At 50.2% G+C, this 22,126-nt stretch overlaps 1 protein-coding gene across 1 annotated transcript in view; it reads right to left on the bottom strand.

The window, feature by feature from the left end:
• The window catches only part of MYO5B (myosin VB), a 145,838-nt gene that overhangs the window by 92,145 nt on the left and 31,567 nt on the right, over positions 1 to 22,126 (bottom strand). The window contains exons 3-5 of the mRNA XM_053932302.1: positions 19,247 to 19,418; positions 15,934 to 16,078; positions 1,426 to 1,582 (exon numbers count right to left, since the gene is read on the bottom strand). Of these exons, the coding sequence (XP_053788277.1) occupies positions 1,426 to 1,582; positions 15,934 to 16,078; positions 19,247 to 19,418 (474 nt within the window). The remainder of the gene's footprint in view (positions 1 to 1,425; positions 1,583 to 15,933; positions 16,079 to 19,246; positions 19,419 to 22,126) is intronic.

The raw sequence follows: 22,126 nt of genomic DNA, 5'->3' as shown, positions 1-22,126 counted from the left end.
TAGAGCAATAAAATTCTGGGGTCATACAGAAGAATAGTGTGCACTATGAATTTTTTTTCTTGGATGGTTTTAGGTGCTCCCCCTGGTATTGCAGCTACACTTCACAGAGGCAGGGGAGATGGGTGAGGAAAGGAATAAACTAGCAGGTTTACCAGGAGTCAACCTGCAGAAAACCAGCCAGTTTTCCCCATCAGCCACACACCTCTTGGCTTTTCTTACCGCTCACCTGCAGCACCACTGGCCTGGACACTGCAGCTCACCCCCAGCAGCAGGGCAGCAGGGTGTCAGACCACACGTGCTGCCTGTCAGGCGGCGTCTCACCCCGGATCAGCCACCCCTCTCTGTCTGCCAGACAATCTGGCACAAGGCACCGTGATGGGGAGCCTCCCTGAAGGCTGAGCCAAGCCTAAGGTTAAGCACAGGACAGCACCACGCTCCACTAAAGCAGCACTGCTGGTTCCTGCCTTGAAAAGAAAGCCACACGAGTCTGAAGAGCTTCACGGACCTTGAAAATGCCCAAATCAACTGAAGGTACTTCATGACTCCAAAATCTGTTTGGAAAACGGGATTTAGGCACTCAGACATACATGTTCAGCATCTGGCTTCAGTGAAAGGAAACAAAGCTGCTTTTCCCCTTTCTTTTTTATGTATAAGAAGAATTCTTTTCCTTCAGAGCAGGGATTTCCCAATAACGAGACTCATCATTTGGGTTGGAAAAGCCCTCCCAGCCCATCGAGTCCCACTTGTGCTTGATGCCCACCTTGTCACCAGCCCAGAGCACTCAGTGCCATGTCCAAGCTTTCCTTGGACACTTCCAGGGATGGGCTGGGACTCCAACACCTCCCTGGGCAGCTCCTTCCAATGCCTGACCACCCTTTCCATGAAGAAATTCCTGGTAATGTCCAGCCTAAACCACCTGTGGCACAGCTTAAGACTACGTCCTTTTGTCCCATTGCTGTTGCCTAGGGGAAGAGGCCAGTACGTGATTGATAGCAACAGAAAACTAACAAAAATAAAAATGAATTTAAATATCTCAAACAGATTAATCCCTTCCTTCTCTATCCCATGTTTGCACAAGAAAAGGAGGAGATTAGGGGGCACCATGCAGTGACAGAGGAAGAAGGTGATAAAACACTAACAGTGCCGGCTGCTCTGCTTGGGCTCTCCACACTGGAGCCCCATCAAAGCCCAGCTCCTGGACATGTGCTGGGGATACTCAGGCTCAGCTTTAAGACCATCAAATACAGGTTCAATCGGGGTGTTCTAAATGGAGGCTGTTGGTGCATCTCTGCATTTCAGTCCAGTTCCAGGACGCTGTTACGCTGTAAACCAGACCTTTCCCTCAAGCCCCCGGGGGCTCTCACTGTCCTTGTGACTTACAGAGAGACAGAGTGATCAGGACAAAGGAAAGGGAGCAGCGGTTACCTCCATGATGGGGCTGGAGGCCAGGACTTTGGCTTCGATGTTGGTCTCGCTGGCGGAGCCCCCGACGGTGGCGAAGAAGCGCATGGCGTATTTGGCTGAGACCGTCTTGCCCGCCCCCGACTCCCCGCTCACGATGATGGACTGGTTCTTCTCATCCCTGGGGGGAGCCAGAGCAGCAAAGTCAATAAAAGATAAGCTTCTCTGAGTTAATCCATTTTCCCGTCAGCTGCTTGCACCCTCTTCCCCCGTGTCGCTGGTCCCTCGCCCTGTGGCCACCTACGTTACAGAGACTGGATTTCTTCTGGGCTAGGAAAGTAACAGTGAGTGACACACAACTGTGACACTTCCCAGAGAAAACATGGGGGACGCTGGACATCTCCAGAACATCCCCAGAGGCCTGCAGAGACAGCAGGAACTGAGCCTCTGCAGGAAGCACTGCTTCCTCCTTCATCCTGTGACTCCGGGAAGCCCATTTCTTACACAACACCCAACCTCTGCTGCTGGACATCTGTCTGGAGAACTATTAACAAGCATTGGCTGAGTATCAGCTCCTCATACTGTATATTTAATTTTCCCTCCCAGCTCCTTCACTCAAGCATTTGATATTTTGCTCATTAAAACACAGTCAACTTGTGAAAATTTCTTTTAAAACGCAGTTACTCAGAAAGATTCCTCTGCACTCAAAATGCATTAAAAATACTGAAGTTGTAAAATGAAGCATCCTAAAACTGGGACACAGAAGAAGTCACTTGATTCTCTATGCAATTATATGAGTATCAGTATTTTCACACAACTCCCAGCACCTGGTTCAAATTTTGACACCAACAATACAAAGCATGTCTGACATCAGACTCTCACCAGCGACTCATCCCTAAATCCTGTGACACTGCGAGGTCACGGATCTGAAGTTCAGAGGTACTTCACCAGACACCTCCAGGGCACGGGACTTTGCACGGAGAACCTGAGCGTGAACCATCTCATGCAGCTCTTGAGCCTTGCAGAGAGCACAGACTCTTCCAAATGCCTTTTCCCGCTTGCAAAACCAGTAACTCACACAAAAGCCGTTGCACGAGTCACCACGAAATAGCCAGTCCTTCCCAGCATGGTACCCACCAGATACGTCCCAAATACTTAATCTGTTCAACATGCTTGAGCTGCAAGGCAAAGGAAGGGCCAAGGCGGTAAGAGGAGCTCATTTTCAGACCTACATCCCTCCAGGAAAAGGTTTGCTGGCTCCAGGGCCAAGCGCATCTGCCGCAGTGGGATTCGCTCCCCGGGGCATCATCAGCACACAGCAAACCCAGCAACTCTGCAATTTGGCTGCAGACTTTGGGAAGGGCAGAGTTTTCACTGCAGGATTTGCTACAAGCTCCCAAAATACCCAAGCTCTTGGGTAAAGCTGTAAGGACATAATTGAGTGTGTTTTTAAGTAAGATCAACTTAAGCTTCCCAGACTCTGCCCTGGCTTCCATGAATCACAGCTGAAAGCAGGCACAGAAAATCCCATACACAAGTACAACAATAAATTTATACCTTGCAGTTCTCTTGACATCAGGAAACACCATCAAAACACATTTCAATTTAAGATACTCAGTTCAAGTTTATACCAGATGAGGACAGAGGCTAAATAATTGCCATACCCCACTTCTGTACTTCCAACAAAGACACACCACACCATTACTTCCCTCCACTGTCAGGCACAAACATCTTAATTCCTTCTAGGCTCAGGGTAATTGGTTTGAGGAAAAAACCTCAGCCAAGTCACATGTAACATTTTGATGTAGCCATGACTTTGAGACGCTTTCAGCAGCAGCGGACTGACAAGATAATTTCCAGCTCTCTCTACTTTTCAGACACCAATTCTGAAAGTGTATCTTAATCCATCCCCATGCCAGCTAGTTCTCCTGGCTACCAACCAACAGGAAGGCAAGAGGAGCCTCTAAGCACCCCAGCAACCAGGCAGCAGTGCAGAAACACGGGCTGTGAGTGGAGCACGCCCTCAGCCAGGAGCCAACATCCCAGAGCCCGTGTTCCCAGTGACTCACCCCGGGTGGGGACAGCCTGCTCCTGCTAAGTCACGGCGTCGTGCCCTCAGCAGGTTTTGGCAGAGCCACCGGGGCTCTCCCGCAGCCAGCTGGCAGGATCCAGGCACGGGGCTGCCAGCGTGCCAGTCTCACACCTTTGGACTCCCACAGGTGTGCAACAAACCTCTCCTGGCAGCACGAGCCACCAGGCATGGCCAGCCAGAAGAGGAAAAGCAGTGCCAGCTCCACAGAGAGGAAGGGAAACTCAGCCCTGCTGCCCTGATTTTTAAAAGTGTTAAGTTTTCTTTTATAGTTCTTTTGAAAGTGTTAAAGTCATCATAAAACTTCTTTAGCTTTCTGAAAATGTTTACATATTTGAGAGTCAGAGTTCCTACATAATTTCATGTATAAACAGAATAGTTTACATATTTCTCTGTGGGTGGAGAGAAATGATTGATTGATCTTTAGACCAGTGTGGTTGGAGAGGTGGTAATTCCATCTCCAATCCACGGTCACCTTTGGAATTCTACAAATACCAGATGTTTGAATAAAACTTTCTCCTTTTCTCCTTTGAACTTACCAAGCTTCTGTGTACTAATTTTGTGTCCAACAGTGACACAGCCCCAGCCCCAGAAGGGAGCTGGGTGAACCCAGAGCAGCAGTTCCTGGGACAGCTGATGGCTGTCCCGGTTTACCTCTGACTGAGCTCTGATTGAAGCTTCCCCCCTGGTTTTATCATCTTCAGTCAGGTGGGTAGTCAGTCTCTCCTTCCAGGGAACCAGTGAAAGGAGTAGAGGAAATGGCCTCAAGCTGTGCCAGGGAAGGGTTAGACTGGATATCTGGAAAAATTTCTTCATGGAAGGGGCTGCCAAGCCCCAGCACAGGCTGCTGGGAAGTGATGGAGTCCCCATGCCTGGAAGTGTTCAAACAAAGCGTGGATGTGGCACTTGAGGACATGGTTGAGGTGAACATGCTGGTGGTGCTGGCTGACAGCTGGACCTGATCCAAGAGGCCTTTTCCAGCCTTAATGGATCCATGGTTTCAGTGACTCGTGGACTGCTGAGCTCCATCAGTGAAATCCCACACTGGCCATCAGCAGGACCCAACAGACAAAATTCCTGTCAGCTGCCACAGAAGGGGCAGACAGAGGCTTTGGCACGGGCTGCAATGGTGGATGAACAGGCTGTCCTTGGTCAGAGGTGAGGGAGAAGCAGAAGGGAGAGGTGACAACTAAATTCCCTGAAAATGCAAAGCTGGCATGGCTTGCAAAGCCGGCATGGCTTGCACTTGCCTCAAAGTTACTTCAGAATTATTGTTTCCCACCCTGCTCTGCATGACAGGTATGGCCCAAGTGGCACATTTCAGATAACATTTCCCTGCCACTTTTCTCTTAAAGCTGTAAGACAAAAGCTCCACCAGTCTGGGAGTGAGTCTTCAGCTAAATGAGGCCAAAATCTCAAAAGATGCATTACCTGGCATCCAGACAGCACTGCTGCAAGGTAGTATTTGGTAACCCATTTTTTTTTTTCTCTTTAAGATTCACAATTATGAGTTCTTGTCACCAATTTTGACCTCATTCATGATATCTCTATTACCAGCTATTGGGGTGGGCCAGGCTGGGGAAGGCAGAGACCAACCCACCTGAGAGCCCAGGTAAGGACCAACCCAGACCCACAGTCCCCCTGGGCTTCAGATCCCATCACAAAAGTGGCTTTAAGTGGCATTCTGAGTGCTTTATGCCTCCCTCTGGCTTGCCTCCTTTTAACGAGACATTTGCCAAAAGACACTGAGCCTGGTGACAAAACTACGGCCAACACAACTTACTGCTACTGCAGCCACTCTGCCACGTCCCATTTTTCCAGAGTTTCTCGAGAATTCGCCCTAATGGTTGATGCGCTGCAGTATGAAATAGGACAGGTGAGCTCTCCCTGGCACAAAAAAACTTCTGGAGTATATCAATAATATAAACTGAAAAGAAAGCTGCTCTTAGCAGGCCACTCAACCTCCCGCATTTGCAGTAATGTGTCTCTTCTGGAGTTTTTTGGTGGATAGTGCATGTTCAGACATTTATTTTCCAACTTCAGGAATAAAAGCTTTCAGGAATAAAGGCTGCAGAGCCTTTCCAGTGTACAAGTTAACTAACTGCTGGTGCCAGCAGGGGAAGATTGATGAACCCCACGGAGCAGCTGGCAGCACACAGGATGCTCAGGCAGCAGAAATGGTTAAAGCCAGGCAGGAGGTGTTTGTGTTCAGTGTGGAACAAAAGACACTGGAATGTTTGGCCACCGTGCAGGCACAGTGTGCAACACGGCTGCTTAAAATACATTCAATTCTGGCAGTGCCAGCACAGGAGAAAACTACTATTGAAAAGCACCTGGATAAAATGAAGTGTTTATGGGTGAATACTGCCTCTGCTGCAGCATGGCAGTGCTGCTCCATCTCATCCTTGGGGCTGGGGGGTGCTCCTGTGCACCTCAGGGCAACCACCACAGCTTTTTATGCTGCCACAAAGTTCATCGGGGCTCCCCTCCCCGTGCCTCACAGCTCACATGGTGCTCAGGCTGGAAAACCACACCACGATCTGGACTACAGCCCCCAGCCATCAGAGAGGCAAATAAAACCACAAAGGAGCAGAAGTCCAACCAGAACAAGATCCAGAGTGGTTTCTTCAGTGCAAGAGGCACCAGCAGCTCCAGAGGTGCTTTGGAGGTGGGTAACACATCTTTCTGCAGGTATTTGCCATCTTAAGAGCAATGCCCCTCAGGACCAAGCACAGTAAGAGACAGGTGAGGTCTCCAGCCAGCAGAACTAAGAGGGAGTCACTGGTGCTTGTAAAAATGAAAAATGGCATGGACTCATAAAAATGCTAGGGTTGGGAAGGACCTTTAAAGGACATCTAGTAAAGGCCATGAACAGGGACACTTTCCACTACCCCAGGTTGCTCCAAACCCCATCCAGCTCATCCTTGGACATTTCCAAAGATGAGGCAGCCACAGCTGCTCTGGGCAACCTGTAGAAATTCCTTCTTTATATCTACTCTAGAAGTCTAATAGATACCATTTTTGAAAGGCAACATCCAAAGGTGCTGCCCAAGGCAAACAAAAGTCAGTTCGTCAGTTATGAAGAGAAAGAGCACTTCAGATTCCTTTTCTGATTAGCACTGGCTGCTAATTACCAGCCTTTACATCCAGGGAACGTATTTCCCTGCCTGTTAAAGCAGTAAGTCCTTCACCTGCAGCAACACAGAGAACACTGCTGCCCTCGGAGGAGCCCCCAGACAGCCTGGGAAAGGTGTGGAGAAGCATCAACACCCCAAGCTGCCCAGCTGGACACACAGCAATCTGCATCAGAGCAGAAGTGTGGCACTGCTCAGTGTTTCCATGTGCAGCCCCCACCACTTTATCTAATTAATGCGGGGCAGAACATCCCTGGGAAATCTTCACTTCAGAAAAGGGGATGGTCGAGCCACTGCAATAAAAAAGGGTTTGAATCCAGGGATGGTTCTCACCACTGCTCTGCCAGAAACAGAGGAGACAGGGGACACCTCAGTGCAGATATTTACACCCTCAGCATTCAGCAACACTGCTTGAAAACAGTATTTGAAGACAAATATACCCAAAATGTTCTTCGGACATATATATATCACCAGTCGGAATTTTTCCAAAGTCAGCTTTCTTTAAAGCAACAATCCAAACCCATGAGAATGGACCTGGAATATCTAGGACTTGTTTTCGTAGTCATACCTGCAGAAAATCACCACTGGCACAAGCAGCTTAACTGCACAACTTTATCCTGGTCTCTGCAGCGGGAGCAAAACCAGTTGCACTAAAAACACAGCTTTTCCAAGAGGGAAAAGGATCTGGAATAAATGAAGACAGAGCCAGACCCTGTGAATAATTGTCAGGGGTCACTCCAGCTTTAATCCCCGATCTGACACTAATTCTCTTTGTCGTGGAATGAGTCAATAAGTCTCTCCACCATGGAAATCATATTTAACCTACTTCTTTCAGGTTGCTTGGAGGATTAGTGTTCATAAAGCAATCTGAAGATTAAAAATCCTTTAAGTACTGCAGTTTGAACTAAGCCTGACCACAATGGGAACACCCACAAAAGCCCCGATGCATTTCTCCATTGTCAGTGCTGCCAAGGCATAGCTACTGCATTGTGTTGCTAGAAATACAAAAAACACAACAACTTAATTACCACTGGATTGCATCCCTCGAGTACTAACAACAATGATGAAAAACTCAGACTCTGCTTTCAAATGAACAAACACAAGTTGCACTCTGGAGGTGAAAATCAGAGTGTTGCAACATCATAACACAGAGAAAAACCTTCTCTGAAGTGGTCTTTGAAGCCAGGAGTTGTTCCCATTTCTGTGGGATAACCGGAATTTGGAGCAGCATCACTGCTGAGAGTGGCAGCAGCTTCTTTTATTTGTTGGATCCAATCTGGGTTTTTAGAATCCCTGGCATTGTTACTCAAGGCAAACAGAAAACCACAACTTAGGGGCAGTTACACTTTTCCCTCAGAGAAACCCAAGAAGATATTTTTCATCCAGTTGAACAAGAATGTTTAAGGACTTGTTTTCTGTTTGCATGTTCAAATATCAGCTGCAAATGCACATTTTATGGTGCAGCTGCTGAAGCCAGCAGCACTACAAAGACAGATTTTCACAAGCTACACATTTGGGTCATTTTTCACTCTGTATCTTTCATAAATGGCATGGATTACCCTATACAACTTTTTTTTTTTTTTTTTTTTTTGGTCCTTCTTTTTTTTTTACACAGAAAACTGTATTTAAACGTAGATAATTTTCTTTTTGAAGGGTTAACTTTTGATACAGTGTCACATACCAGTGGGGGAAAATAACACTGTTTTCACCAACAATCTACACCCATATCAGAGCTTCAAAACACAAGGTCACAAGGAACGAGTTGGATTACAAAGAGGTGGACTTGAGTTGAACCTAATTATCCTGATGGGTCCCTTCCAGCTCAGCATGTCCCGTGATTCTGAGATGCACTGGGGGCGACGCTTTCCCCGGGATTCACCCTGCGCAGCTTTGGAGCCCATCTGCTCACACCCCACTGGGTTTCAGCAAGGAGCCAGAGAGAAAATGGGGCCTTCAACGTCTCGGTTGCTGGGAAAAAAAGCCTAAAAGCAGCAGTGTGGCCCGGAATGGGCAAGGACGAGCGCGCTCATGGAGACCAGGCAAGGTGCAGCACGAGCCTTCTCCTGCACGGCGCTCACCGCCAGCTCGGCGGGGCAGGGCTGCTCCCTCTCTTTGACACTCATCAACCCCACGCTCCCAACGCTGAGACCAAACCCCACGGAGCAGACCACGGCGTCTCTGCAGAGGCCAGAGTGCTTCCATGAGGTGTCCCAGCGCTCCAGGCGTTTTCCCCACGGGAACTCGCACGGGCCCCGGCCTGTTAATGCCTCTTCTGCCCCAAAAGCTTCACACAGCCGGCTGGAAACGCCCGTCCAACAGCACGGAAAACCCTCGCAGCTCCAAGTTTCTGCAAAATGCAGAGCTGTCTCCAGTCTGGATGACCTTCCCGCAGGACTGATGCTTTGCATGCCCCGTCGGGGAGGAACACAAGCTCCTCGGCCTCACGGAAACGAGGTCAGCAATTCCTTTGTGTGCTGTTCCCAAGGAGAGCAAAACACGCACCCGGCCAGCTTCCTCAGCTCTCTGGCACCCTGATGCTCTTTTCTGTGCCGGGATCACATCACAGAGCATCCCTGGCTCCAGCCCAGGCCACCTGCAAGCTGCTGGAGCACTGCAGAAGGGAGGAGGCTTTGGGGCTGCGTCCTCCTAAAAAGCACTATGCACAGGAAGGAGCCCTGGGATGCTGTGCCAGCAGATCAGCTTTGGAGCGCCAGGAGGACAAGTCAGCTGCTCTTCCACCCCATGCCAGCCCCAGAAAGAAGGTCCTTCTGGCTGACCACCGTCCTAAGCTACCGCTGCTTGGAAAACTCCCACACTGCCATCTGACTAATGAATCAATTGGTGAGCACGAGGAAAACCCCAGAAAGGGATTTTCAGGAACCACGGTCTGGGTTCCCCGTCCCGAGACCTCCATAAGTTCACTGAGGACGTGGGGTGGCCAGCAGTGACTGGGAGGTGGGCAAGGCCAACCACAAGTCTTTGGGCTCTGATGATGTAATTATGCTCATAAATGCTGTTTTGAATGTTTAATGATACGTGGTGTTACAGATGTCTCCCCTCGGAGCTCCAGCAGTTCTCCTGCACCACAGCAGTCGTTACATGTTCGACGTAGGCTATTTTCCCTCCTTTCTGGTCAGTGATATTTCACACACACACACTCATTACTTTCAGTAAGGCACTGGCCTTTCTCTACCTTAAGCTTTCCCATGCACGTTCTGTCCCATTTATGAGTATTTGTGATTTTTCTATAGGGGGTGTTTCATTTATTATTAAATCTGTCAGCAAATAGCACAGTCTCTATTCTAAATTGTCAAAAAGGAAAAAAAAAAATACATTTACAAGAAAGTTCATTAGTTGGCTACTTCTCAGAGCATCTCTGTTCACTGCCACAGCAAGTAAGACCAGAGGGTCTCTCCTCCAGTTCTTGGGAAACATTTCCTGGAGTGTCTCCCAGTTTATTTTTTTTCTACATATCACCTCGGGAGAAGAAAAGCAATCCCTGAGGTCTTACACCAGCACCAGCACGTTCATGGGATAGCTCCTGCAAAACCTCTTCCCCTCATCCCCATCCCACTTTAAACAGGAAAGAACTCCCTCGGTTTTGCAGCTTCCTAAATTCAAGGCTCTTGAGTTATTTTTCTTCCGGTCCCCTTTTCAGACCATAGCTTCACTTTTGGGATGACCCCTGCTGCACAGCCCTGGTGAGCAGCAGCACAGCTCAGCCCCACAGCTCCCTGCCAGCCCCCACCCAGCCTCATTCCCCTGGCGACAAACAAAACCCTTCCCTGCCTTTAATATAACAGCCTTATTTACTGTGCCAGTCTGATTCCCCTTGCATCTCTGTCGGGGGCTAATCTCTCTTTTAACTCCTCTCTGCTCTCTCTTTGTACAGCTTTAAATCCTCCTGTAAAAGCTTGAAATCTGAAGTGCTATGAAAAGACATCCCCCACAGTGCCCACACCCCTCCCCGAGTCTATTTGCTTGTGTGCAGGGCTGTCGCTGCAATTTCTGCTCTTTTCCAGCTCCAGCATTGCCCCCCAGGGCAGAAAAGAGAGCTGTGGTCACCTCAGGCAGCCCCAGTGGCACCTGCCTCTCTGCAGGACATAGGCATTTCCCCTGTGGCTGCAGGGAGCAGCGATTTTGACAGTGCTGTGCAAAGCCTGGGAGCAGTAACTTCCAATAAAAATGGAAAGCCACTGCTACATCGAGTTACCTGTCTGCAGTCCAAGTGTTTGAGCACTTGGTGACAGAACCAGTGCGTGGGCAGTGGGGCTGAAGGCAGGAGACACCCTATTTCCACACAATTTACAATTCAGGAGTTACACCACAGATGCTGAGCCCGGTTGGAACTGCAGACACCAGGCAGGGGTTATCTGGTACCCAGTGAGCTGCAGTTCAGACAAGATATGCAGGAGTTGAACTCATCCAGCAAATCACTCCCGCATTTCTTATTTGATTTCTTCTGCAAGAACTATCAACAACACTGTGAGCAGATCCTCAAGGGGGGAAGGAGGAAATTCCAGTCCAACCAACAGGTCACCAGGACAACTGCCTTCCCACTGACATTGCAAGGGTCAGGTAAGGCCTGCAGAGCCCTTCCGTGCTGCTGGCAGAACATCACACTGCTCTGCAGTTCGGGTTTAGCAGTTCCACGTGAAACAGACCCAAGATATGTTTGCCTGGCCTCGTGGAACAGCTTTGCGGGGATGCACCTGTGAAAGCATCAGCCAGACGGAGGCACCAGGGAAAAAAGCCCACGGCACTCGACCCAGCCCTTGGACTTCTCAGGAGGCTTTCACAAGTCCTTCAGTGCCTGAGATCTCTGCCACGGTGGGAGCTGGACACTGGACTCCCTTTGTGTCCATCGCCTGGCGCGGGCTGCTGCCACGTCACCCCGTTCAGGGGCCCACACAAGGGAGACAACGCTCCTGCCACAGCGAGACCCAGAGCTGCCACATGGAAAACACACAGAAGGGGCTGACGGTACCTTCAGTGTTTGATTTATGATTTGAGCAAAGACCACCTCTGCTGCCTGCTCCCTGCCTTCAAGATATGTTTGGCAGCCTTTGGAGGGCCCATTCTTCTGCTCCACTGCCCCTCTCACCTAGTGCTGTTCAATTCTGTATGTTATTAAGTATAACGCATGAGTTTTATTCAAATAAATAAATAAATAGATAAAATACCCACCAAAAAAAAAAAAAAAAATAGACAACAGCAACACAACCTAAACAAAACAAAAACCGCCAAGAAAATGAACCTCAACAAACCCAAAAGAATTAAGAAACCTTACTTGGACTAGCAACTCCTGGCTTGTGCCCAGAACGAACCCAGCTGGTACAAAAGGAAGAGACAAGGGCCAAAGACAGAAAAGTCACGCAAATATATCCACTGTAGTGATTTTCCTAACAGACTCAGCCCAGCATCACATGAAAACATGAGGACCACACTGACAAGTCGAGCTGGCAAGAATGAAAATGGAGCTGCAGACAAGATGGGGAATATCTAACTAAAAATACAGCTAAAGCTCCCAAAGGCTGGGAGAGGGGAAGCTGGTGTTGCACTGTCACCATCCAAACTTCCTCCACGGAGCTGGCAACAACTAGTGGGTCACATTCAGGTGTCAGAGCATGAATCGTGGACTCTAATGTTGGAAAAGCCCTCCCAAGATCATCAAGTCCCAGCTGTGCCCAATCCCCACTGTGCCACCAGCCCAGAGCACTCAGTGCCACGTCCAGTCCTTCCTTGGACACCTCCAGGGATGGGCACTCCAAACCTCCCTGGGGAGCACCTTCCAGCTCCTGACCACCCTTTCCATGGGGAAATTCCTGCTGGTGGCCACCCTGAGCCTGCCCTGGCCCAGCCTGAGGCCGTTCCCTCTCCTCCTGTCCCTGTTCCCTGGAGCACAGCCCGACCCCCCCGGCTGTCCCCTCCTGTCAGGAGCTGTGCAGAGCCACAAGGACCCCCCTGAGCCTCCTTTTCTCCAGGCTGAGCCCCTTCCCAGCTCCCTCAGCCGCTCCTGGGGCTCCAGCCCCTTCCCCATCTCAGTTCCCTGCCCTGGACATGACATGCTCCATCCCCTCCATGTCCTTGTCATGAAGGGCTCAGAGCTGTCCCCAGCTCAGCCTCGGCAGTGCTGGCACAGAGCAGTGTGAAACATGTGCTGCTCAGGACAGGCTGACTGCAGTAGAAATGCAGGTTCTCCAGAGGGAATTTTTGCCAGACTCCAAGCTCCTGCCCAGAGCGATGACACACAGGGAAATGAGAGCCAGGATGATGTGGGCACACAAGGCATCTTTTGTTCCTCTGCAAGAAAAGCAAGAATCAGCCAGGGCATCAGCGGCTGTGCTGTCCCTCCGTGTGACCATGGCACAGCTTTCAGACTGCTCCCAGGAGGGCAAACACCTTCTGTGGCCCCCCAGCCCCACTGCACCTCTCCAGGACAGGACCCTGAGCAGAGCAGGTGCCTGCACTGCCCCGCAGGCAATCCGTGTCCCCAGGCACTCACTGCTTCCAACCCAGGGCCACTAATAATCACTAAATGACCCGTCCTTCCACCATCCCAGCACTTGACTCCTCCGCCTCCAGCTGCAGCCCTTGGAGCAAACTGACTCCATGCTGCTCATTTTGTTTAAAACAACACTGTTTCAGTGTGTTTAGTCCCACACTGGGTGTCTGGGGAGTTTCTAAAGAGCCGGTCACTGTAAAAATTAGAGGATGTCACATATGAATTTTTATCACTTGCCCTTTTTTTTTTGTTGTTGTTGTTGTTTTTTTTTAAGCTGTTTCACATGCAAGTGCTGCAAGAACATCCTCTTTGTGAAAAGCTCATACTTAAAGGGGAGTTTTAACGCACACTGAATCCACTGTAGGTGTTCAGGTGCTTTATGAAAAATTCTGACTCAAAACAGGGATCAGGTGTTGTCACACAACCTCTGCAACCCCCCTGTACAGCCCACCAATGGCTTTTATTTTTTCCTTTTTCCTTTTTTGTTTTTATTTTCTTTTCCTTTAAAATTGGCATTTTCTGATGGCGAGACAAAAGCAAACAGAGGATGCCACACAGTCACCTGTGAAGGTGCCTCCTGTCCCATCTCTTGGGCACTGAAGTTGAGGCAGTGGGAAAGCACAGGAGCAAGTCACCAACACTTGTATACACCGACTGCCTTACACTCTGCCCTGGCACCCTGTCTCTGCATGGAATGCTCAGAGAAATAAAAATCTCATTACCTCCAATTTTTCTCATTTGACACAGAGTCTTTAAGTTTTGTGCCCCTTTTCCCTTGCCATCCACTCAATCCCATTCAATCCCCTTCACTGCGCTTCCCCTGTGTGCTCTGGGCCACTAATGGGCATAAAATAATAAAAAAAAAAACCCAGGACTGGCCAGACTGTTTTCCTGCCTGTTTTCCTCAGTCACCTTGCAAGTTTGACCTCCTGAGACAGCAGGCTTGAGTTTTATTCCTGATCTATACGGATGCACCAGACATAATCCAATTGTTTAAAAGCTGAACTGCAAAACAAGTGATATTTTTGCACCAGTTTGGGTTTAACAAGCCACATCCCACCTCACCCCAAAGCAGTAAAGCTGAGCTGCAGACACAACTCATCCCACAGAGTCGGCATTTCGGCTGAAAAAAGGGCAAAAATAAGTCCTTTTCAATGGCCTTTATCCATCGCCCAGGAGCTATGCCATCCACACCCCCTGCCCCAACAGCTCCACCACTCTCCTTGGAGGGAAAAGCTCAGATCAAGCTGCAGAGAGCACAACAGCCACCCAGGAGCACTCAGACTTAAAACTCAGTGTGCTACATTTGCAGGCAGATTTCAAATAACCAGGTAGATTCCTCTAATCCATGTCCCCATCTCCTCTCAGCCCTGTCTGAATCCCTCTTTTGTACCCAAGCCTGCAATTACCATAATAACAGCCCAAAACAGAGAGCACCAGAGGAGCACTGAGCAGTGAGCACCTTGCCTAAGAGCTCTGAAGGTGGTTATTTTCCTGTCCCCTTGAAAACAGAGCAGTCTGAACCACACAGAGTTCAGTTATCCTTTATGAGTTGCTGTCAAAAGTAGCTTTATTCTGATAAGGAGGAAAGCAGAGACAAGCATTGCTGGCTAGAGCTGTTAGCCCACTGCCTGCAAAGCTCCTGAGGGATGTGGGAGAACAGCACCCAGGCAAACTTCAGCACCTGAAGTTTGTCCCTAGCACAAACTTCAGCAGAAAAGCGAGCTGCTGCCTTGTATTTTAGACACTTGCCCTGGAAAACCCACAGGTCCTGTCCAGACAAAACCCTGGTATCTTCTAAAAAGAACCCTGCAGCTTGCTGCTCAGTCTGGAATCGCACAAGGACAAAATCCCATGTCTTTCTACAGGCAAATTCCTGAACTCTTCTCAAAGCAGTTTTGCCCAGAGCACAAGCACTTGCGGGAGTGAACTGCAGGGCTGGACTCTGTTTGGGTGCAATCCCTTCACTCTCTGGCCGTGGCAGTGCTCCTCCAGATGCATTTCTGGATTGAAATCCAGCTCATTTTTATTAGAATTGCATCCTAAATCACCGTCTGAAATCCAGACACAGCAGAAAGAAAGAACCTTGGAAAATGGTTCAGGGCTTACTCTTGCTATTATTAAAAGCCAGGGCTGTACAAAATCTCAGCTAATCCACAAGCAAACAAGAACACACTGTGTGAGTCCTGACAACTATAATAAAATGATCCCTGGTACAACAATTTTTAGTTTCCTCCCCAGTTCTCTTTTGGACCATGACTTACTTGTTAAGAACAAAATCCTACATTTGTCCGCAGCAGCACAACAAGCACGGAAATAAATAAAGTAAAACTCTCACCATATCCATCTGGTGAAGACACTGCTTTGAGGGACCCATAAATATCCCCAAGTATCTGCCAGCTACCACCTAACTCAAAATCACAATATCTCCACGAGACAACAACTAACACTACTTCTGGATTTAGTTTGATGATCTCACCAAATTATCTGAAGTGTGGTTTCCTCTAAGCTATTAAACATGACATTTACAGAGTGGTTTGAATTTCTTCCAGGAAACTCATCCAAGGAGCAACAAGAGAGGGATCCCCCACAGAACCCCTGAGCTCCTGAGGACCACAGGGATCCCCATCAGCCCAGCAGTCTGGGTGCAATACTGGGATCAAGTCATTAGGCAGAATTAATTAGAAATACCTGACCTCCAGCCCGCTCTCTTTCACGACTTCGCCTTCACTGAGCATCTGGAGCATTTAATGGCATCTTTGCCCACTTTGGACCCAAGCCCCCGTGGCTGGGACCCCACTGACCTGGCCATCTGCTTGTAGGCTTCCTCGGCCACGGCGAAGATGTGGGGGTCCATGTCCCCCATGTTCTGGCCGCTGTAGGCGTAGATGACATCCTGCTCGTAGATTGGCAGCTGCTCATAGGGGTTGATGGCCACCAGCACGATACCTGAGGGCAGACAGGCAGGCAGGTGCGTCACAAACCAAGCAGGGTCTTGATATTTCAGGGTTTTCAGGGCTCGTGTTAGTTGCTTCAGTAAGATTTGTAAAATACAGTGATTGAGAGCTAACAAAGAAAGTGAATGGGGAAGGGCTCGGAATTCTTATCTCGGCCTTCCCTCCAAGAGCAAGTCAGTGAACCCCTGTACAGCTACAGAGGAGATGCACAAAACTGGTGAGAAGAGCAAAAATATGCAGCAATCCCCACTGTGTGAAGACAGACTTTGCTGGAGGAGTGAGGAGAGATCAACGCAGCCTGAGCCAGCACTACAGAAAAGCAATTTCTGTGCAACCAAAGCTCTCCTAGAGCCAAACAAACATCCCGGGTTTTCCCCTGGCTTGGGTTGCGAGTAAAAACTCCTGACAAAGGATGTGCCCAAATCAAACTGAAATACACAAATCAGAGGAAAGGAATGCCAGAGCCTGCTCTGGGGCTCTAATGTCTGCCTCCTCTCCAGCTCTGGGCACTGAGCTGGGACCTAATGAGAGGCCAAGCCACACGTGTGCTTCCCGTGGGCTCCAGGGAGCTGCTCCGCACCCAGGTGCTCACCAAGCTCCACCTCTGAGGAGTTCTGGGTCAGGCAGGTCTCAGCTGTCCCTGCAAGGAGCTCCAGGAGCACCTGGCTGTGGGGCCAGTGCTGTAAACCCATCTGTGGGGCCAGGGCTGTGCTCCTGGCTATGGGGCCAGTGTTGTGCTCCTGGCTGTGGGGCCAGAGCTGTGCTCCTGGCCGTGGGGCCAGCATCATGCACCTGGCCGTGGGGCCAGTGTCGTGCTCCTGGCTTTGGGGCCAGCATTGTGCACCTGGCTGTGGGGCCAGCATTGTGCTCCTGGCTGTGGGGCCAGTGCTGTGCTCCTGGCTGTGGGGCCAGCGTCATGCACCTGGCTGTGGGGCCAGCGTTGTGCTCCTGGCTGTGGGGCCAGCATTGTGCTCCTGGCTGTGGGGCCAGCGTTGTGCTCCTGGCCGTGGGGCCAGCGTTGTGCTCCTGGCCGTGGGGCCAGCGTTGTGCTCCTGGCTGTGGGGCCAGCGTTGTGCTCCTGGCCGTGGGGCCAGCGTTGTGCTCCTGGCTGTGGGGCCAGCGTTGTGCTCCTGGCCGTGGGGCCAGCGTTGTGCTCCTGGCTGTGAGGCCAGCACTGTGCACCTGGCTGTGGGGCCAGTGCTGTGCTCCTGGCTGTGGGGCCAGCGCTGTGCTCCTGGCTCTGGGGCCAGCGTTGGGCACCTGGCTCTGGGGCCAGCACTGTGCTCCTGGCTGTGGGGCCAGTGCTGTGAACCCGGCTGTGGGGCCAGCGTCGTGCTCCTGGCTGTGGGGCCAGTGCTGTGGACCTGGCTGTGGGGCCAGTGCTGTGAACCCGGCTGTGGGGCCAGTGCTGTGAACCCGGCTGTGGGGCCAGTGCTGTGAACCCGGCTGTGGGGCCAGCGTCATGCACCTGGCTGTGGGGCCAGTGCTGTGGACCTGGCTGTGGGGCCAGTGCTGTGAACCCGGCTGTGGGGCCAGCACTGTGCTCCTGGCTGTGGGGCCAGTGCTGTGGACCTGGCTGTGGAGCCAGTGCTGTGAACCCGGCTGTGGGGCCAGTGCTGTGAACCCGGCTGTGGGGCCAGTGCTGTGCTCCCCGGCTAGCCAGTCAAGGGCTCGGGCACAGGAGCACAGGAACTCTCAGTTTGCAGCACCCAGCGGGAAAGGCAAAGGTCAGTGACTGTCACACCACCTGCCCCTGCAGGACACCGACCCAGCTGCTTCACCTCCCCGAGCCCTGCTCCTGCCTGCTTGCTTCCCGGTTCTGCTCAGGTCACCTGCCAATTTTCCCTGACTCACCAAAACCGCGACGCAAACCAAGCTGAAGGGCTCTGCTCACTTCAGACAAAAGCACCTTCCTGCCCTTCCCAGCCACTTCATAACCAAAGCACGAGGCAGGCTGCAGCCAGGCAGAGCTTTGCGACTGAACCTACACAGCCCAAACGCCTGCATCTCCATTAATGCTGCGCTCCAGACGATCATGAACCTTCATGAGAAGCTGCCCTCACGAAACCTCACTGATTTTGGGTGAGAGCAGGCCTGTGGGTGACTGAAGGCACAAGTGCAGCTGCAAAAGGCTGCAAGTTATGCCAGTGTTCCAACACTACACATCATAAAATACTGAAAGTTAACATCACTGAGAGCCACAGAGGCTACGTATTTTCAGGGCGCTGCTTTAAAATGTCATCTCCTCCTGCCGAGCATTTCCTCTGCAGCCCCAAACTGCAACACAGTCACAGCTGTACACACCAGCTTCAACAGGACAAGGGGAAATGGCTTCCCATCTTCCCAAGGACACAGGGCAGGGCAAAATGGGACACTGAGAAGGAATTTCTGGCTGGGAGGGTGGGCAGGTCCTGGCCCAGGGTGCCCAGAGCAGCTGTGGCTGCCCCTGGATCCCTGGCAGTGCCCAAGGCCAGGTTGGACAGGGCTTGGAGCATCCTGGGATAGTGGAAGGTGGGGTTTGGGACAAGATGATTCTTAAAAAACCCCTTCCAACCCAAACAAGTCTGGCATTCTATGAATTGTCTTCTTTCCTTTCCTGTTAATTTTTCAAGCTGCAGCTTGTTGCTGTCCATCCACAGGTAACTGCTGTCCTGAGTATCTTTGGCAGGGCACCCTCCCCAAAAGTCACAAACCCAAGGTCACACCTGCCCTCCTCCTGCTCTGAATTTGGGAGTTAGATTCTAATTCCCAAAGCCATGAAGAAAAGGAAGGAAATGGCAGCACTGGAAGGTTTTTTGCATTTTTTTCTGGAGGAAAACCTGCTATGGACATCCATCAGTAATGTCTCTCTGTCTGGCATGCCATGCTGCTGTTCACTGATTTTTTAAGTCCTGCTTTTCCCCTGTGGGGGCTGCCAAGCACATGCAAGGCTGGCCTCAAACTCATCTGTCAAGATGGTCCCACCAAGAGCTCGGCAAGGTCACAGTGCACCAACCCTCAGAAACCACCTCTGGTTTTACACACACTTATACCTCACACCCACCCTAAACCCACCACCCCCAGACTTTCCTCATGCTGCAGCCGCTGGTTGATGGTCCCAAGGGGTTTCTCTGTGGCCCCACAACCTTTCAGGAGCTGAACGTGTGGTCTGGACACTCACCACAGTAGGTGTAGATGTGGTTGGACTCGAGGAACCTGACTTTGAGGTTGTGCAGCACCGCAGGCTCGTGCAGGTAGCTCAGGGCTGTCAGGTCATTCTGCCCCACCAGGATGTCTGGATTGCGTAGGAAGGGCAGCTCACTCCCTCGGAGGTCGATGGGGTATTCGTAGAGCTGAGGAGACACACGAGGAACACAGAAACACAAAAAAAAAAAAAAAAAAAAAAACAAACAACTATTGTAAATGCAGGTGAACTCGGTGGGAAGAAATTATGATGTCTGATTCTGGTCCAGAAGGCTGAATGATTTCTTTATTATAACTATGCTATAATACATTAATATACTATTTAAAGGAGATACTAAAACTACATTTTCTAACTACTGTATCTAACTAACACAACTCATGACTCTCTCTGGAGAGTCTAAACACAGGTGGGTTGGATTGGCCACCAGGCTCAAACAATCCTCACCAGAATCCAATCAAGCAATCACCCCAGGAAAACAATTCTCCAAACACATTCCACATGACAAAAACAAGGAGCAGAAATAGAAATTGTTTTCTCTTTCTTCCCTCTGAGCTCCTCTGTGAAAAAGTCTTGAGAGAGAGAAGAACATGCCTGCCACAAACAACAGCTCCTATAATGGCTTGTAGCTTTTCCAGGCATAACTCCTGCTACTGTTAAGCACTTACACGCCCTGCTCTAAATTAAATTAAAAGCCCCTTGATGATAAATGCTACAGGGACTTGGATGACAGACTGCCAGGCCACCCCTCTGGTAATGGCTTGGAGCTGACCATCACACGGTCCTGGTGGACACTCACGGTCCATGAGCACCAGCCTGGCCCTACCTGAGTCATCTTCAGGCCAGCCTTGGGACAGCCTTCAGCCAGCTCCGAGCAGCGGCAGGCTGTGGGTATTCTCAGTTCAGTCAGAGAGAAAAAGAGAAAGATTTCTGCCAGGCTAAGCCCGGGAAAAAGTCCGAGAGGAATGTAAGCAATCTGTTATTTTGCTTTCCGTTCACATTGTTTACAGATCTGTTCTACCACACTGACCTAAGTCCAGTGTACCAATCAGGTGAAATGTTTTTACTCTAAGACCAATGGAATTAATGTTCATGATGTTCTTTATAAAAGAAGTGCTTTTGAATAAACGCTCACTTTGCCTTCTGAAATCGTGCGAGTCATTTTGCCTGTCCCTGGCTCAACCGCAGGCAGCGTATAGAAACAGAATCACACAGAATCACAGAGTAATGAGGTTGGAAGAGACCTCTAAGACCATGGAGTCCAACCTATGCCCTAACACCTCAACTAGACTATAGCACCACGTGCCACGTCCAGTCTTTTTTTGAACACATCCAGAGATGGCGACTCCACCACCTCCCTGGGAAGACAATTCCAGTGCTTTATTATTCTTTCGGTGAAAATTTTTTTCCTAATATCTAACCTATACCTTCCCTGACGTAGCTTGAGGCTGTGTCCTCTTGTTCTGTCAGTTGCTGCCCACAGCTTCATCTGATCTAAGCATCTCCCTGCTCGTGGAAAAGCAGCCTCATTCCAAACTAGACCATGTTCTTACCATCAGAGCGATTTCACAGCTCACTTTTAATTCAGGTTGCTTTTATACCTGAAACCTGGCACCCCTTGAGGCAGAGAGGACATGGAGAAGCACGGAGTCCCTGCTGCTGAAGTGTCTGAGGAGCCAGGTCACGCTGGTGAAGCTGGCATATGGGCAGCCTTATGCTATTTTTGACTCATCCCCAAATGAGCAACAGAGCCATCAACTAAAGAAAAACTGCTTTTTTTTTTCTTTACAGAGGAAAGAAAAAAAATAATGCCAGTGATGCTGCTTCCCAGAGGGTGCCTCAGAAAGGAGGCCTGATGCTCAGCTCCCATCAGAAGGGAGGAATCCCAGCTTCCAGACAAAACCACTGTATCCCTGCCCGTGCAAACAGCACAAGGAAAGCTGACCCAAGTGCACGAGGACAGGCTCCTCAGGCTGGTTTTATCCTCCAGTTCCACGTTGCCAATGCCGATTTTCAAGAGTTTGCACTCAGCCTCACATCTCAATGGCAAACACACCAGGGATGCCCTGTGATATTTAACAGTCAGCTCTTCATTCGGAGGGAGCACTCCTGCATACAGAGCAGAGCCAGAAACCACAAAACCCGTGAAGACTCACTTAAAGCACAAGGACAAAAGGAAGCACTGAACAGCTGGGTAATGCACGTTGGCTGTCAGGAACAAAAGGCTTCCTACAGCTTTGAATCCCCTGAAGGTACGTGTGCTGGGTGTCTCCAACCTGATGCACACAAGTGCTGCTCCCTTTTGCTAGAGCTTTTCAGTCCAACATGACACAGATCCAGGCAGGGCTTCATACAGGAAAGCATCAAACAGGGCACTCCCAGAGACCTTGGGTCTCTAGCACAACCCCAAAATGAGATGTTCCATGTTCCACCATGGCTGTCACATGCTTATTAAGCTCCTACCTACAACACCTGCTAATCACCTTCTACTTTAATGTTGCTGATCCTGAACTCAGCTGCACAAAAGGATTAGACCTTGCAGGACCCCTCAGTCCCTGTACTTTCCAAGGAAATATCCAGATTAAAGAGGAAAAAAATAATTCCTGCCCAAGTGCTGAAACTGCAGGAGATCTCAACCAGGAAGGGAGGATGGGGGTTGTAGCACTCAGCAACTCAGAGCAGGTGTACTTTGGTAGCCTGAGAACAAGTGGAAGAAAGGAACTCCTGTGGCTGAGACAGGCACCCACACACCCATCAGTGTCCAGCCCCGGCTCCAGCAGCACAAGGACGTGGAGCTGCTGGAGCCAGCCCAGAGGAGGCCCCGGAGCTGCTGCCAGGGCTGGAGCCCCTCTGCTCTGG

Source organism: Vidua chalybeata, chromosome Z (genome assembly GCF_026979565.1).
Source record: "Vidua chalybeata isolate OUT-0048 chromosome Z, bVidCha1 merged haplotype, whole genome shotgun sequence".
NCBI lineage: Eukaryota > Metazoa > Chordata > Aves > Passeriformes > Viduidae > Vidua > Vidua chalybeata.
Note: the sequence above shows the minus strand (reverse complement) of the source record. Positions and strands in the feature narration are given on the sequence as shown.